This window comes from Somniosus microcephalus, chromosome 13, assembly GCF_052327205.1.
Source record: "Somniosus microcephalus isolate GS21.2 chromosome 13, FLI_Smic_1.0, whole genome shotgun sequence".
In the NCBI taxonomy this organism is placed as follows: Eukaryota; Metazoa; Chordata; class Chondrichthyes; order Squaliformes; family Somniosidae; genus Somniosus; species Somniosus microcephalus.
Genome location: NC_140999.1, coordinates 195884875 through 195902920, shown reverse-complemented (window position 1 = coordinate 195902920; position 18046 = coordinate 195884875). Strand labels below are relative to the sequence as shown.

General features: G+C 45.4%; 1 protein-coding gene across 5 annotated transcripts in view; it reads right to left on the bottom strand.

Annotated features, from left to right (window-relative positions):
* ralgapb (Ral GTPase activating protein non-catalytic subunit beta) overlaps positions 1–18046 on the bottom strand; it is a 123721-nt gene that overhangs the window by 50277 nt on the left and 55398 nt on the right. For all 5 annotated transcript variants that reach the window (XM_086005929.1, XM_086005930.1, XM_086005931.1 and 2 more), the window contains 5 exons: positions 16098–16265; positions 10446–10560; positions 9345–9489; positions 9196–9260; positions 8835–8973 (listed from right to left, as the gene is read on the bottom strand). In XM_086005929.1, coding sequence (XP_085862055.1) covers positions 8835–8973; positions 9196–9260; positions 9345–9489; positions 10446–10560; positions 16098–16265 — 632 coding nt within the window. The remainder of the gene's footprint in view (positions 1–8834; positions 8974–9195; positions 9261–9344; positions 9490–10445; positions 10561–16097; positions 16266–18046) is intronic.

Genomic DNA, 18046 nt, shown 5'->3' with positions numbered 1-18046 from the left:
TCTATTCAAACACAGCATGCACCGGATGTGTGCTCTCAGCAGCAATTTACTCCTGTGTGTACCTGGATCTCACAGGGGATAGGTGCAACTCCAGGGAAATTCTCATCAAAGTTTGTTTTTGTTTGAAAGTTCTACTTGATTGAAAGGGAAAATGATAGCACTACATGAACATTTCACTCTTTTCTCCCTTATACCTGGGCTTCAGAAAGCAGGGCTCCGGGAGAACCATGAATGCCCAGGTATTTCAGGTCCTCTCGCCCAAGCAGGCATTCTTCACGCCAACTTGGAAAGTGAGTGTTGATGGAGCATAACCTCGGCTAGTCCTGGTATGAGTGCACACATACTTCCAGCTAGTTCTGGAATAAGCACACACACTTCCAGCTAGGGCTGGTATAAGTGCACACACTTCCAGCTAGGGCTGGTATAAGTGCACACACTTCCAGCTAGTTCTGGAATAAGCACACACACTTCCAGCTAGTTCTGGAATAAGCACACACACTTCCAGCTAGGGCTGGTATAAGTGCACACACACACACTGCCCGAAAGGGTGGTAGAGGCAGAAACCCTCATCACATTTAAAATGTACTTGAAGTGCTGTAACCTACAGGGCTACAGACCAAGAGCTGGAAAGTGGGATTAGGCTGGACAGCTTTTTTTCGGCCAGCACAGACATGATGGGCCGAATGGCCTCCTTCTGTGCCCTAAATGTCTATCATTCAATGATACACACACTTCCAGCTGGGGCTGGTGGATACTAATTAGGAGCAGGAGCCAGAGTGGATCTTTCTTCTCTCAGCCCAGGGCCAAGTGGACCAATTGCAGCGTCCTTCTAAACCGTTCTAACAGCAGTCCAAGCTGACTCCAGCTAACTACCCACTGAGCCATGGCAGGGGATAGGGAGAGAGAAATAACATTCACATTCCAAATCAAATTGCTTTGGCTAATGAAAGTCAATGGTATCTGTATTGAAACACCTTCAGTCACACAGTTCTAGCTGAACAGCCTTTCAGTTCTGCAGAAAGCCAGCAATAGCCAATTAACAGTGATGAGCCCCACAACCAATCTTAAATTCAATTAACTGATCATGTATTTAGCACCATACCGTTTCATCAAAAAATGCTTCATAGTCAGTAACAGATTATTTTGGGTCCAGTGCTTCTTGTGCAGCAGCAAGGATGCTGTAAAGACTCATGGCGTACATTACGAGGAGCTGGTGTAAAGACTCATGGCGTACATTACGAGGAGCTGGTGTAAGGACTCATGGCGTACATTACGAGGAGCTGGTGTAAAGACTCATGGCGTACATTACGAGGAGCTGGTGTAAAGACTCATGGCGTACATTACGAGGAGCTGGTGTAAGGACTCATGGCGTACATTACGAGGGGTTGGTGTAAAGACTCATGGCGTACATTACGAGGAGCTGGTGTAAGGACTCATGGCGTACATTACGAGGAGCTGGTGTAAAGACTCATGGCGTACATTACGAGGAGCTGGTGTAAGGACTCATGGCGTACATTACGAGGAGCTGGTGTAAAGACTCATGGCGTACATTACGAGGAGCTGGTGTAAGGACTCATGGCGTACATTACGAGGAGCTGGTGTAAAGACTCATGGCGTACATTACGAGGGGTTGGTGTAAGGACTCATGGCGTACATTACGAGGAGCTGGTGTAAAGACTCATGGCGTACATTATGAGGAGCTGGTGTAAGGACTCATGGCGTACATTACGAGGAGCTGGTGTAAGGACTCATGGCGTACATTATGAGGAGCTGGTGTAAGGACTCATGGCGTACATTACGAGGAGCTGGTGTAAGGACTCATGGCGTACATTATGAGGAGCTGGTGTAAGGACTCATGGCGTACATTATGAGGAGCTGGTGTAAGGACTCATGGCGTACATTACGAGGAGCTGGTGTAATCAGCCAGTATCCCATTGTGGCCCAAGATGTCAAAGTAGTGATTAAACTTTCCTCCTCTTTCCACCAAAAAAAAATAACGGGATCTTCGTTCCTTTTGCCGAGGTTTTATTTAACTTGGGTGCAAGAACAGCATTCCAAGTCCACCGTCTCATCCAGACCTTGGACTGAGAAATATCCGTATCTGGGAAGAGGCTTGGCTCAAATCAAATTTAGTTACGAAAGGCAAAAAAAAATCCAAAGACAGCAGGTGCAGGGCTGGGTAGTGGAGACATTTTACATTGGGAAATAACAAGGTGTACAAAATAATAAAAGGGATACTGACTCAATGAGTGCCAATCAGATGCAAAGAATTATCTGAAATACATGCTGTACATTTTACCCTTTAAAACCACAGATTTAATTTGTATGGTGATACACACAATTTATGCAAGAATTTAAATTGATGATGAATAGTTTTCATGACACAAAAATACCTGTACCACCTATTGGGAAGGGAGACATACAAAAAACAAAGAACAAAATTAACTTGACATGCAACACTGCAACACTCTTTACAGACATGGTACATTAGGCATCTTAAAACTGGTCATGGGAAACATTCAACAGAGGGATCTGCATCTGCAAGATGTCTACAGGTCAGGCTCACACAATCAGGCACATACTGCTTTAGTACAGTTGAAGCAAAACACATTATAAACCAAAAAAAGCTAAGGTTGGGGGGGGGGGGGGAGGGGCAAGGAGGGAGGCAGCAGGGGAATAAACCTGGTATGGGTCCCTCTTGAGAACAATCACTATACAGTTTCCAGTATTTGCACTTGGTGAAGTCGAAACACTTCTTAAATTTCAACAGGGCATTTGACACTCAATGGGCCAGATTTTTCGTTGAGAATAATAGTGAAGCTAACAGCACTCACTGTTATTATGGAGTCAATCAGACAGCAACTTCCGGAGTACGCACATGTGCAGTTAAATGCAGAAATCTGGAAGTTGCAGTCCGAGTTGTCCTGCTCAACAGGCTGCGCTATAACAGAACCTCGCTAATAGACACAGCATTGAAATACATGCAACGACGTGAAGTTGGTGTACTTAACTACTAGTTACCCACTGAACGTGCATTCAGGAATAAGTGAATTTTTAATGGCGTGTTAAGTGATAATTACTGTCGAACAACCTCTCTGCCACTGAAAATTTAATTTTACAAGTGTGGAGTCTCATTCCTTCAGAAGTTAGTTAATATCGGAGATTTAAAATAAAATTTAAATAATTTTAAAGTTTTTCTGTCTGTCTTTTATCCCTCTCTTAATCCCATCTTTATTTTGCTTTCTGTACATGATTTAAATCTAATTTATACCTCCTGCTTTATACTCTGCGTGTCTCAGTGAGGATTCTTCAATCTGATTGGTTGAAGAGCCTTGGTGTTTCTTTCCCTGCTCACATATGCCACAGATCCATTGTAGAGGGCGCTGCGCTGGATCAGACGCCGGATTAGAGCATGTTTCCGCTCAAAGGTCCATGAATACTACGCTGACAGCTGCCCAGAGTTAACAGTGAACGCTGTTCCTTCGCCGCTGACCGCAAAATCTGGGCCAATATTTTTCAAAACAGCAGTGTAATGGAATAAGGCCCCAACAAATGGGGGTGGTTATGGTGGTAGGATCCAACATTCATCTGTCCTAGATATCTGCCGCTAACTCCAAAGTTTCTGGATAAGGGGAGGTCTGCTAATGCCGGACACCCATGGTAAGCCACAAATTGTGTTTGGGGTGGGGGGCACACTGAACTAGTTTATTACAAGACATTCCAGGTCCTCTTTGGGGGCCCAGGTCATGATGCTGGCCTGGGTGCACAGGTGAGTTGCAATTCTGCCATTTGGCAGTCCCAGCACTCATGATCTCACCGGGACCTCCGTCCCTTATGTGGGAAGTAGGAATTCCTGTGCAAGGCCGAGACCTGTAAATCACAGTTCCCTGCCTAAATTCCAGCCCTTCCAGTGGGCTGGCAGGAGTGCGTCGGAAAGGCTACAGATTTCTGATCCCTACTCATTTTCAAAGACTAACATAGCTGGTCTTTTCATCAGTGCAGATTTTGCCAAAACAGCAAATTTCTTGATCAAAATCACAAGTATAATTTAATAGTTTTATAACATCGTCTCCTTGTCTTCCACACTTCATGTTTGTTGAAATTTTAGGATTTGTAGAAAATGAATAGTTCCTGTTCCCTTTCGGGAGTCCATACCACATTTTATGTTATTTGGTGTCTCATCTCAGGGTCACTAAACCTTTAGTTTCAACAGAGTGCTTCCTGAAATCATTAATAACCCAATTGGGTATTTCAATTATTTTTTTAAATGCCGAAAAAAAGTTAAAATTTTTAAATTGGCAAAAGTGTTTTTTTGGGAGGGGGAAGAGTTTGGGACAATAAAAACAATTCAGCTCTACACGCAGAACAAGAAACAAAGAAGATAAACAGCATAGATATGAGCATTTGGGCCAAGAAAAAATGAAGTGGGGCATGCTGCAATGAAACGAGAGTCTAGGCGGAGGTATTTAATACGATGAAGGCCTTTAATATTACTTTTGCTTTCTCTATAATGGGGCCCTTTAAAGCAATTAAAAATTGGGAGAAAAGATTTCAGTACAAAAGTAAAATGGCTGAGACCTGTAAGGAGTGGAGTGTTTGGTTGGGGGGGGGCAGCCAACAGAAGAGCGGTTATTGACCGACTCGCCCTGGTACCAGTGCCCATCACATCTCATCGGAGAGGGTTATTCAGGGCCAACTTGGATGATGCCAACACTTGTTGTTGAGAATAGAAAAATCAATCTGCACAAAATTGTTCAACATACTCCCTTGCTTTAAGCTAAAATTATTTTCCAGCTATGGGACAGTTCTGTCGGTCAATACACCCTGGGCTTTGGAAGGCCAAGAGGGTGGTATTGCCAGTCTGGAGGATTCCAAGTTTTGGTTTTTGCTTTGCTGCACAATGAATTGGATCACGGCAAGAAAGCCTATCAGGATTCACTAGTTTGGACCTATTTAGGAACAGGAGGAAGCCAGTCCGTCCCTTGAGCCTGTTCCGCCATTCAATCAGATCATGGCTGAAATGTGTCTTAACTCCATTTACTCACCTTGGTTCCGTAACCCCCAATACCCCTGCCCAACAAAAACCTATCAATCTCAGTTTTGAAATTTTCAATTCACCCCCAGCCTCACCAGCTTTTTTTTTTTGGGGGGGGGGGGGGGGGGAAGGGGAGAAAGAGTTCTAGATTTCCACCAGCCTGTGTGTGAAGAAATGCTTCCCGACATCACGGCCTAGCTCTAATTTTAAGGTTATTTCTCCTTGTTCTATACTTACTCCACCAGAGGGAATAGTTTCCCTCTACCTACTCTATCAAATCCTTTAGTCATCTTAAACACCTCAATTAGATCATCGCTTAATCTTCTAAAATCAAAATACAAGCATAATTTGAGTTAATATTCACAGTTGACGCGCATTGCTCAATAGGGATATATTCTAAATTCCTGTGCGAAGTAAAAGCCTCATGAATCATGACTGTAGAAATTTTACCGCTCTCCTCCCCGTTACACAGTGCCACAGGCAATATACTTAGAAAGGAACATGGCTTGAATTATGAAGAATTTGCCCACTAAACCAGATCATTCCAGGTTTAAGCTACTTCTGTCTTTTAGTGTAAAGTTACCACACATCACCAAGGCAACACATTTCCACCTCTGCCCCATCACAAACTCTTCTCTGTGCTTTTTGTCACCTCCAGACTCAATGACGCCAGTGTTCTCCTTGCTGACTCATCATCCACTCTCTATAAATTCCAACTTGGCCAAAATGCAGCTGTATCCTGTCCTTTATGGCCCACTCATCCATCATCTCTGTCCTTGCTGACCTACACTAGCTCGCTGTTCACCAGTGCTTGCCATTTAAAACCATTGCACTCGCCTCTCTGGCCTCTGACTGGCCTCCTGTCTATTCCCTCCCTCCTTTAACCCCACTGGTGGCAGAGCTTTTTAGTTGCCTTGGCTCTATTCTTCAACTCTGTCCCTAAAGTCCTCTGCCTCCCTGTGGTAAACCACTGTTACCGTTCACTATTGTTACACTGTTGTTATCACTGTTTACACTGTTGTTATCACTACACAAGGTTACCTCTTGCCACGCACGCTGTTATACCTAGGCATACCTCAGCTGACTCCGCCCATGGCTCCGCCTGCTTGCCCAGGTATAAAGGTGACCGCTTGGCTAGTATTCTTCCTTGTTGGAACTGATCACCCACGAGGGTGGGCTCTGTTATTTAGCCAATAAAAACCTATAGTTACTATCTTAACTCGTCGCTTTTCGTGGAATGAATTGATAGGTATATCACTCCCTACTTCTCTCTGTCCTTTAAAAACCTTCTCCAAACCCATCTTTTCAACCTAACCTCCTTCAAAAGTACTTCATTGGCTGTAAAGTGCTTTGGGACGTCTAGAGGTCGTGAAATGCGCTGTATATTTGCAAGTCTTTCTTTCTTTCCGAATCTCTCTCTCCTATGGCCACGTTCCTCTTATTGCACCTTTGTAAAGTATCTTGGAGTATTTTATACATTAAAGTTGCTATGTAAATGACTTGGGGCAAAAATAATGGCTGGATAAACAAAACCACTGCTTTAGCCACCCAAGTGTGGAATGAGGATACAAAGACCCAAAGAGGTGATGGGCTAGTGTTTGATCCTTCAGGTTTGGGTCTTTGCGGTACTAGAGTTTCAAAATCTCCCAGCATCAGTTGGGATAAACGGAGTTAGTTCTTGGTCTGTCTGCTTGATTCTAGGAATGATTCAACCCTGGATGACAGAAAAACTGATTTAGCTCCTCTCTTTCTTCCGTTACATGTCTGCTGTTGAAATAACCAAGAAAACAAGTGGCTGGGTACCCCAGACCTGCCTACTCGGAGGAGGAAGCACTGGAGATTCTGACATACTTTGGCAGAAAATAAGGAAACGTCGGTGAAGACAAATCCCTGAAGGGACGATGAACCTGGAAATGTTATAGAACTTTGTGCAAACTTGCTTTTTAAAAAACTATATACCCTGAACAAACATCACACAACAAAATGGACACTTTTCCTTTAAGCCTCTCCCCCTAATAAAGTCACTCTGATACACGTCACCCAACAATCCCTGTATTTCCGCTTTATAGGGTTTGCTGCAAATTTAAAGTGAAAAAAAGTTTTCAAAATCATGAGCTGCAGTTTCTAAAACCTTCTTCCTCAGAGGCAAAGAACATACTCCTGTACCTGCAGCGATACCAACACTACATTTATTAAAGTGATTCAGCATGTGGCTTTCTTTAAGTGGAAGTACAAGACTACAATTGCTGTGCATCAGATTCTCAGAACTTCAATAGCACACGGGCACCCTGGAAGATTTAATCACTGCTCAATCCACATTACGCAATCCTGAATAAGTAAATCTGTAGCAATTTGCCAACAGAGCTGGAAAACCCATCTCCCATCCTCACTGCAGAATAGCTTAAAACCCACGAGATCCAAATTCCTAACATTGCAACAAACTGCAGTAGCCTCGGTAGCTGGTTAGTAAATCAGCTGCATGCAGAAAATTCTGTGCCTCATCCCTCGGAAACCACAAGGATATCTTAAACCCTGCTGCGTAATAGATTGCGGTTCTAAATATAAAGTCAACTACGTGTGACCACAAGCAGCAGGAACAGAGGCAACAGGGGCTTTCAAACTCTGCACAAAATATCCCAATTGCCACTCAGTCCAATTTATCCTTTTTCTATTTTATGTGTCTGATTATATGTAATTTTTCTGCCCATGAACCTATTGTATACGAGAGGATTCCACTGTATGTGCTTCTGCATGCATTTATTTCAATGTCATGCGGAGTATTCATGCTGAATTGTTAGGAATTGCTTATTGCCTAAGGTTAGTTCGACAAACAACTCAGCTGCCTCTATAATACTATAAAACAAATTAAACATTTCAAAGCCAAACTATCCTCTCAGATGATCAGAACCATACACTTAGTTGACCGAATTTTGCCTATGTGAAATTGAAACTATTGGTTGCATATAAATAAGTTAAACAATTTGCAAATTCCAGAAAAGCAAAACGAGATCTACAAATGACACCAATATTGGCAGTGGGCGTCAACGACCGTCCAAATTTGCCCAGCAGCCTCGGGGATATCTGCAGACACGGACTGTGCAATCCGGACATTCCCCACACCTGACAAGTGGACTTCTCGAAACCTGTGTAAACTAATCAAATGATGTCAGCCTTCGTAATAACTTGTTCTCAAGCAACCCTTCTGTAAACGGAAAGCTTGGAGCTAAAACAGGATGTACTGGACTCAATGATACTGGAGCACCCTGGCGGCTCTTCGTCCTCCACAATCTTTACTTTAAATCCCTGTACAGGCTGTACTTTATAGAAAACACTGCAAATGGTACATAAAGCTACCGACATCGCTGCTTCGTACGAAATTTGAATTCTATGCCTGAAAGAAAGGCCTTTCATTTATAAAGCAGTTGGTGTGCTCCTGCGGGTTGGGACAGTCCTGTTAATTCTCTAGGTTTTTAACATCAAAGGTTGAGAGCTCCATCCAACTGTTAGCCCATGGACTGATGAAACTTCAAGCAAGAGCTAGAATTTCTGAACTCAATTACTGCTTAGAGGGGTTTCTTTTCTGACAAAGGGAGTCATAGCAGATCCCAACAATCACCTGGACACTACGGTATAGCAGTTGGGTGCCAATAGTTGTATGAGAATATGGTCTTAAACATCATTACGTAGCCAACTATTTTTTTTTTTTTTTTTTTTTTAAAAAAGGACATATTTCTTCAAGATGAACAGTGCAACTAGACTACATTCAGAATATATGTTTTTAATGACATGTTTGTCTCACCATAATCTCGCAGAAGGGCCTGTGCAGGTCTTTCGCTATCTGGTGTTGTGGCCTCAGAGCTGCCAGTGCTGGTCATACTGATGCCACTGCTGTTTCGACTGTGACTCTTGAGCGACACGTGAGTGCTATCGCCAACACTCTGTAAAAGGATAGCACAAAACTCAAGGGACGCAGACAGCTCTGGTCAAAGGGTTAAGCATCTAAACTGTTGAGAACTGAAAAGCAGGCAGTGCCCAAAAAAAGATGGATTGTATTTTCAATGTTTTGTACTCAATAGTTGGGCATTTATATAAAGAATTTGTCATCCACAACAGCTCCTCTCAAAGCTTTAAAAATCCACAACAGCTGCTCTCCAACTTACCAACTCCGTTTGAGAACCAATTGCTTCCAAAAGAGCAGAATCTTGAACGATATTTAACATGGCACCTGAAAGGAAAACAGCCCTTTGGTAACTGATAAAATATTTGGTAACTATAAATCAGGTATGAACCAGATAAAATCCCCACCGACCTAGAATCATCTGTGTATTGTTGGGATCGGTTTCAGTCTGTAGGGCACCAATTAACACATTGACCAGCCTCAGTTTCAGGGAGAGGAAAGTAACTGGTTTGTCGTGTGAAGCGTCCTCATTGCTGAACTTTCCTTCCAAAAGCACCTGGAAAAACAGAAGGAAACGTTGTAGACACAGCTAACAATCCTATTCATTTTTAAGTTATTTTTGAACTATTTTTTTCCAGAATTAAAATTTCTGTCTTTCTTTCACTGGCTTGCCGCTCCTCCAACTCTGGTCTCTTTGAGAAACCCTGATTTTAATCACTCCACCATTGGTGGCCGTACCTTCAGCTGCCAAGGCCCTAAGCTCTGGAATTCCCTCCCTAAACCTCTCCACCTCTCTCCTCCATTAAGATGCTGTTTAAAACCTAGCTCTTTCCTGTCCTAATAGAGTCATACAGCACAGAGAGAGGCCCTTCGGCCCATCGTGTCTGCGCCAGCCATCAAGCCCTGTCTATTCTAATCCCATTTTCCAGCACTTGGTCCGTAGCCTTGTATGCTATGGCGTTTCAAGTGCTTATCTAAATGCTTCTTGAATGTTGAGGGTTCCTGCCTCTACCACCCTTTCAGGCAGCGAGTAATATCTCCTTACGTGGCTCGGTGTCAAATTTTTGTTTGATAATCGCTCCTGTAAAGCGCCATGGGACGTTTTACTATGTTAAAGGCGCTATATAAATGCAAGTTGTTGTTGTGGTTGTTTCCTAACCAGGAGCAACTGCAGCTTCCCAATCGCTGCCCGGCGGAGGTCAGCGCCTGCAGCAGAAGCCGGGGATCGAACCTGGAACCTCCCTGCTCTGTACCACTCGGGACCACACAGAGACACAGATATATCGATATTTGTGATAATATCTAAACATATAAATATATATATTAAAAAAAGACACAAATATCTCAAATTACTGGCCACATTATTCAATGTCAAAAATCAAAACCTGTCAAATCAAATTTAGACTTCACCCTCTGTACGGTAACTATGTCCCTGTTTGCATTTTGTTTTCTTCACTGCTCCAATATTAGATATGGACTTCAAAAGATTTAAGCAGTAATGATAAACAGTACCTCTGCTTTAACTGTCCCAAAGTGATGGGGGAGAGGCAGCATTGACAGCAGAATGTGGATTGATGCTCTCCTAAGTTCTGTGGGATTCACATATGCTTTGAATTTTGACAGCTCTCTGCAAAAGAGGGGGTGAATAAAAATAGTACTTTACAATCAGTTGTTCAGATCCCTTACTTTTTCAAAGCCTAGTTCAGGCAATGCAAAATCTACAGTCCAAGAAAAGCTGTGTTTCGATTTTGTTACAGCACTGAATACGGAGACTCCCTCTCTGGTACCTTTTAATTACATGTGTGCATTGTGAAAACTGAACACCACAATATGTGGGGCAGTAACAGGGGCTAAATATAAATCTGCATTTATAAAGCACCCCTCACATAGAAGAATATCTCAGAGCACTTTACGAGTGGGAGGGGGAGGACAACGGGCAGACATTGGGGAGGACAGGGGTAATCGGAGACATGGTGGAAATAAGTGGGGAGGGGGAAAATAGTGGTTCAAAGATCAGGATGTGCTGGTGGAATGGGGGACGAGCAGTAATCACATTTTTTCTCAAACCCAGAGATGTTATTATCTTGTAATGTGCCACAGAGTACGTGCTATTCTTTATAATGTACAAAAATTATTTACCATTCCTAGGAAAGGGAGTGCGAGGGTGAGGAAAGGCAGAGGGGAAGGAGAGGGTGGAAAGGGAGAAAGAGGGGGTAGTAGGAGAGGGAGGGAGGGGAGGAAGAATGGGAAAAGGAGTGAGTGAATGGTGAGGACACACAAGACAGGAAAAGGTGAGGGGAGCAATACACGCCCGGGGAGGGTAGACGGGTTAAAGGGAAGCAGAAGGTGAGAGAAAGAGGGGAACGGGAATTGGAGCAGGACAAGACAGAGGTCAGCAAACAGGAAAGGGAACGGAAGAGTTCCCAGTAGCTTTGGTCACATCCAAGTGCCGAGATTTAGTCACAGTAATGTATAGAAGTGTTTTTAAATTGAGAACATACTTACCATTACTTACCTTCCACTAGATGGCACTAACGCACCTTTCCTCCATCTCCCAGCTCCATCCACCACTAGTCATAGAATCATAGGCCGCGATTTCGCCAACTGAGGTGGGTCCGGGGTCGGTGTCGCAGTCCCAGCCCGCTGCCTACTGCAACCTGCACTCTCCAAGTGATTTTACATTAATAGGGCTTGTTATATGCTTATGGAGGGAGTCACAGCACACAGGGAGGTTCTATTCCCTTTCAATGGGCAGAAGAGACCTCCCCAGGAGACCAACACAGCCTGGTTGCACATTGCACAGGAGGGCACAAGCAGGGATGTTGTCAGGAGGACCAGGCTGCAGTGGCACAAACCTTTCAATGATCTCAGTAGATCACGAAACGTTACTGCAAAGCGCCACACAACCTCATCACTCTGCCTTCCCTACCCTACTCCTGCACATCCTTACTCACACCAACTTACCTTGCACCTCCACCCATCTCTCTATCTACATTATCACTTCCCCATCTCACTAGCCATCCCTCACACTCACCCTCAACCTACTGCAAGCATACCAACTAACAAAACACAAGGGTAGGCACTTGGGTGGTTTAGCCAATGTTCATGTGAAGTTTCTGGTAATGTGCTGTCAAACATTGAAACCTTTATTTTCAGCACTTTGCGTTCTTGGACAAATTTGTGTGCACCTTTGGAAGTGGCTTAGTGAGTTGTAGTGAATGGTGAGACATAAGGGTAACCCCCCCCCGCCCCTCCCCCACAATGGTGATGAGAGTGAAAGGAATGGCTTGGGCATTGTAGGGATGCTTTATGGTGTTGGTGCCAACCTAGCGCATCATGTGGCATCCAGGGTGTACAACGTCAAGTGAAGTAAATCTGGCCATGGTGAGGCCATCCCATGCCTCCCGGGCAGCAATGTGCTCGGGTGCTGATGCCCCATGTCCTGTGCAGCATCAGTTGATTGTGGAGAAGGCTGGTGTTGTTGTTGCTGCTGGTGCACCCAGTGATGGGGCTGATCTTGGTGGGATTCTGAGGACCAAGGCGAGATATTTTCGAGGGCAACGATGCTGATGGAATAGATGGCAGGTGAGGCCGAGGTGACAGAAGCGATCCGTCAATGGTGAGAGAGGTTGTTCCAATGAGGTGGCACTGGATAGAGAGTTGGCTCCAAACACTTGCAAGCTGCAGAAAGCTCAATATGTCTTTCAAATGCAGTAACCAACAGTTTCTGAGCTTTGAAAGTGAACAGCTGTAACATGGGATCTTTTATACAACTTTGGCAGATGTCAGGCCATGAGATAATTCAATGCTGAATCCACTCAACATGCTGAGCGGATGTGTTCCCCGAGCAGCGGGTAACCCGCGGGGGGAGCACGTAAAATTGAAATGTAGGCATGAAATAACACTTAATTGGATGTTAACAATCCATTTAATGATGTCAATTGCCCCCCCCCACCGCTTGGTGTCGGATCTGCTCAGCGCTGACAGACACGACACCTGGGAGACTCGTGTGGAGGCAGGTTGATGGTGGGTTCCCCACCCGCTGTCAATCTTTTCTATTTTGACAGCAGACCCGCCTTCGAACTCGCCAGCGATATTCAGCCCATAGATTCTTACAGCACAGGAGGCCATTCAGCCCATTTTGCCTGTGCCAGCTCTTTGAAAGAGCTATCCAATTAGTCCTTTCTTCATGGCCCTGCAATTTTTTCCTTTCAAGTATATATGCAATTCCCTTTTGAAAGTTACTATTGAACCCTAACCCTTTCAGGCAGTGCATTCCAGATCACAACAAATCGCTGCGTGAAAAAAAATGGTCATCTTCCCCCTGGCTTTTTTGCCAATTAACTTAAATCTGTGTCCTCTCGTTACTACCTGCCAATGGAAACAGTTTCTCCCTATCTATCAAAACCCCTCAATTTTGAACATCTTTATTAAATCTCTCCTTAACTTTTGCTGTTATAAGGAGAACAACCCCAGCTCTGTTAGGGAGTTCCAGGATTTTGAACCAGCGACGATGAAGGATCGGCAATATACTTCCAAGTCAGAATGGTGTGTGACTTGGAGATGGTGGTGTTCCCATGCGCCTGCTGCCCTTGTCCTTCTAGTTGGAAGAGGTCGCGGGTTTGGGAGGTGCTGCCGAAAAAGCCTTGGCGAGTTGCTGCAGTGCATCTTGTAGATGGTACACACTGCAGCCACGGTGCACCGGTGGTGGAGGGAGTGAATGTTTAAGGTGGTGGATGGGGTGCCAATCAAGCGTGCTACTTTGTCCTGGATGGTGTCGAGCTTCTTGAGTGTTGTTGGAGCTGCACTCATCCAGTATTCCATCACACTCCTTACTTGCGCCTTGTAGATGGTGGAAAGGCTTTGGGGAGTCAGGAGGCGAGACACTCGCCGCAGAATACCTAGCCTCTGACCTGCTCTTGCTGCCAAAGTATTTATGTGGCTGGTCCAGTTAAGTTTCTGGTCAATGGTGACCCCCAGGATGTTGATAGTGGGGGATTCGGCAATGGTAATGCCATTGAATGTCATGGGGAGGTGGTTAGACTCGCGTTTGTTGGAGATAGTCATTGCCTGGCACTTCTGTGGCGCGAATGCTACTTGCCACTTATCAGCCCAAGCCTGAACGTCGTCCAGGTCTGTTTGCATGCGGGCATGGACTGCTTCATTATCTGAGGAGTTGCGAATGGCGCTGAACACTGTGCAGTCATCAGTGAACCTCCCCATTTCTGACCTTATGATGGAGGGAAGGTCATTGATGAAGCAGCTGAAGATGGTTGGGCCTTGGGCCTTCCCTGAGTAACTCCTGTAGCGATGTCCTGGGGCTGTGATAATTGACCTCCAACCACCACAACCATCTTCCTTTGTGCTCGGTATGACTCCAGCCAGTAGAGTGTTTTCCACATTGGCAGTTGGATGTCAGTGTTGTAGCTGTACTGGAACAGCTTGGCTAGAGGCGCGGCTAGTTCTGGAGCTGCAGGGGGAACATGCTAGTGAGTTGAACAGACTGCGGGTGAGTAAATGAAACCCAGTTTGAGGGGGGTGGTAACACTGATCATGCAAATTATTTAAATATAAACTGCAGTTGAATAAATGCAACCAGAATTTTTATTAAAAAATTAATGGGATGTGGGCGTCGCTGGCAAGGCCAGCATTTATTGCCCATCCCGAATTGCCCTGGAGAAGGTGGTGGCGAGCCGCCTTCTTGAACCGCTGCAGTCCATATGGTGAAGGTACTCCCACAGTGCTGTTAGGGAGGGAGTTCCAGGATTTTGACCCAGTGATTATGAATGAACGGCCAATATATTTCCAAGTCAGGATTGGTCTATGACCTAGAGGGGAACTTGGAGGTGATGGTGTTCCCATGCATCTGATGCCCTTGTCCTTCTATGTGGTGGAGGTCTTAGGTTTGGAAGTTGCTGCTAAACAAACCTTGGTGACTTGCTGCAGTGCATCTTGTAGATGGTACATACTACAGCCACGTGCCCCGGTGGTGGATATCTAGACCAGTGAATGAGGTGCCGATCAAGCAGACTGCTTTGTCTTGAATGCTGTTGCAGCTGCACCCATTCAGCCAAGCGAAGAGTATGCCATTACTCCTGACTTGTGTCTTGTAGGTTATGGAGGGGCTTTGGGGAGTCAGGAAGTGAGCCGCAGAGACCCGGCCTCTGACCTGCTCAAGTAACTTAGACGTTTATGTGGCTGGTCCAGTTGAGTTTTGATACAATTTCCTGATATGTGCCGATAGGTAATGTACCCCACTAGGAGTGCGTGTTTGTACATTTGGCCCTTGTATCTCCAATTAGGCTGTGTGCCCAGATCACCTCTGGAGGATCACCTCAAACTACAGGAAACTTTCGATTTACCAGCACCTAAATAACCGGAAATCTCGGTTAATAGGCAAAATTCAGGAGTAGGTTCAGGTAAGTTTTATTACTTGTCTTCCTCGATCTGTTGCTGTGCAAGGGTGTGGCTGCAGCTGTTGGTAAGCTACAGAGACGCTTGGAACTTGTGGCCATTGTTCTGAACCGCAACAGGGTTTGTTGCTTTATACGGAGCTCTTAGCTCCGTATCTTTTACTATAGCTTTCGGTTATCTGGAATTTTTGATGAACCGGCACCATGTCGGTCCCGTCGGTGCCGGATTAAAAAAAAGTTTCCTGTAGAAGCTGATTTGGAACTGTCTAAATTGGGTCAATTTGACAACAGCAAAATGAGAGCCCATGTGTGAGCCATTTTGTCTCCCAATTGCAACTACAGACAGCATTAAAAGTCATCTATTGGAACCGATACGGGCTCCCCCAACACTGCCCACCCCAATGTCCACAGACCTGAGATTTAATTCCCAGTCTGTGTGCAGTTAGATAATCTAAGTCAGGGTAGGGCTGAAGGAGCCCGTCGTGGCCAGGTTTCTTGCTCCTTATTGAACCAGTAACCTCTGGGGGAAGTGCATGTGTGCGGACAAAGACAGGTTAAGGCTGATTATGATGCCCCTCATAGTCAAATAGTCAGCCAACATCCCACAGTCAAGGCTCACACATTTATAACTGCTAATTGGGCAAGGTCCCAAAGGATGGCTCAGTGCCCCTGGAATTAGAGGAGGGGAGAACATTGGTGAGAAGTAAAACAACTCAAACGGTGTTGCGTTAAGAACAGCGAATAAACTCACCGGTCAGGCAATATCGTCTCCAGTGCTGAAATGAAGTAAGGAACTAGAACATCTACGCCCTTCAGATCGGAGCAAAACAAAGCAGGAGAGTTCAGGATGATGCTGGCCAAAACCGGGCGGCAAATGTAATCATTGATCTGCAATCCCTGGATCAGCACCATATAGAATCTGGATAAAGAAAAGGAGCAGCACTTTGTACTACATGCAAAAATGGAATCAAGGTACCAGCATTTTCAGATCCAATACATTCCACTTAACGGATTAAGAGGGCATTTTCATATTTAATCAATACAGTTACAAAGTTACGCTACTTTGCACACCTCTGTTCTCTTAAAACATAGATTGATTCTCATTGCCGGTGAGCTTTTTAGGCCAGCAGGCTTAATGTACCCTAAACAGATAACAGTCATCAGAGTGGCTCAGGTGACATTCTAAAACCGTATGAAAGCTGGCTGTCTCAAGCTGGTGTGCTAGTTATACTATATAGTCAACAAGGGCAGACGTCGATGACGAAGTCCAACACCGCCTTCAGTGTGCCAGTGTAGCTTTCGGTCGCCTGAGGAAGAGACTGTTTGAAGACCAGGACCTCAAACCCGGCACCAAGTTCATGGTCTACAGAACAGTAGTGATACCCGCCCTCCTGTATGCCTCAGAGACATGGACCATGTACAGCAGGCACCTCAAAGCACTGGCGAGGTATCACCAACGCTGCCTCCACAAGATCCTGCAAATCCATTGGCAGGATAGGCGCACCAACATCAGTGTTCTCGCTCAGGCCAACATCCCTAGCATCGAAGCTTTGACCACGCTCGATCAGCTCCGATGGACGGGTCACATCGTCCGCATGCCCGATACGAGACTCCCAAAACAAGCGCTCTACTCGGAGCTCCGACACAGCAAGAGAGCCCCAGGTGGGCAGAGGAAACACTTCAAGGACACCCTCAAAGCCTCCTTGAAAAAGTGTAACATCCCCACTGACACCTGGGAATCCCTGGCCCAAGACCGCACAAAGTGCAGGAGAAGCATCCGGGAAGGTGCTGAACACCTCGAGTCTCTTCGCCGGGAGCAAGCGGAAGCCAAGCGCAAGGAGCGCATGTCAACCCAAGCACCCCACCCACCCGCCCCTTCAACCACCGTCTGCCCCACCTGTGACAGAGACTGTAGGTCCCGCATTGGACTCATCAGTCATCCGAGAACTCATTTTTAGTGTGGAAGCAAGTCATCCTCGGTTCCGAGGGACTGTCTAAGGCATATATACTGCATGATACAGACGCCTCATTGCTACTCCTTCATTTATTGAGTCTTCTCTCCTAATCATCGTGCACCCTGGAGGTGTCTATGCACCTGACCTTTCACCGAGCTTTCTCAATAACACACAGATGGAATTTGTGTCTCATTGTTTAGGGATTTGGGGGGGGGGGGGGGGGGGGGGGTTGGTGGGGAGTGGGCTCAGTCTGATTTTGGTTGGCTTTTTTTGGGCGTTGGATGACAGGTTGGGACAGGTACAGACGGTCAGCTGCTCAGGACCATGTGACTGCACTTCTGCATCACGTAATCAGAAGTGAAGCAGCATCGCGTTTTAGTTTGCTGCACGCTACAAAGGACAGCGCACCCTGCACGTACTGAAACAAGAGCAAAAGGGAAGGCGGGAATCTTTAAAATATGGATTACAATCCTGAGGTCAACAGCAACAAGGCCTGGTGGCCAATATGAGTCAACATAGACAATGATTCTTCCGCTGTTAGTAAACCAAGTCCCTCAGTCAGGACTGCAGCTCTGGTTAGCTTTGGAGAATCACTGTTGGTTGTGTTTGAGTCCTCTCTGAAGTCTAACCCAATGTGGGGAAAGCTTGTTCTATTGGTAAATCTGTAAAAGCCAGTGTGAGATAGATTGCTATCTTATTTAGTTGCTAAAAGGATTGCTCTCCTGTAAGCAAGCTGTGAATCTCT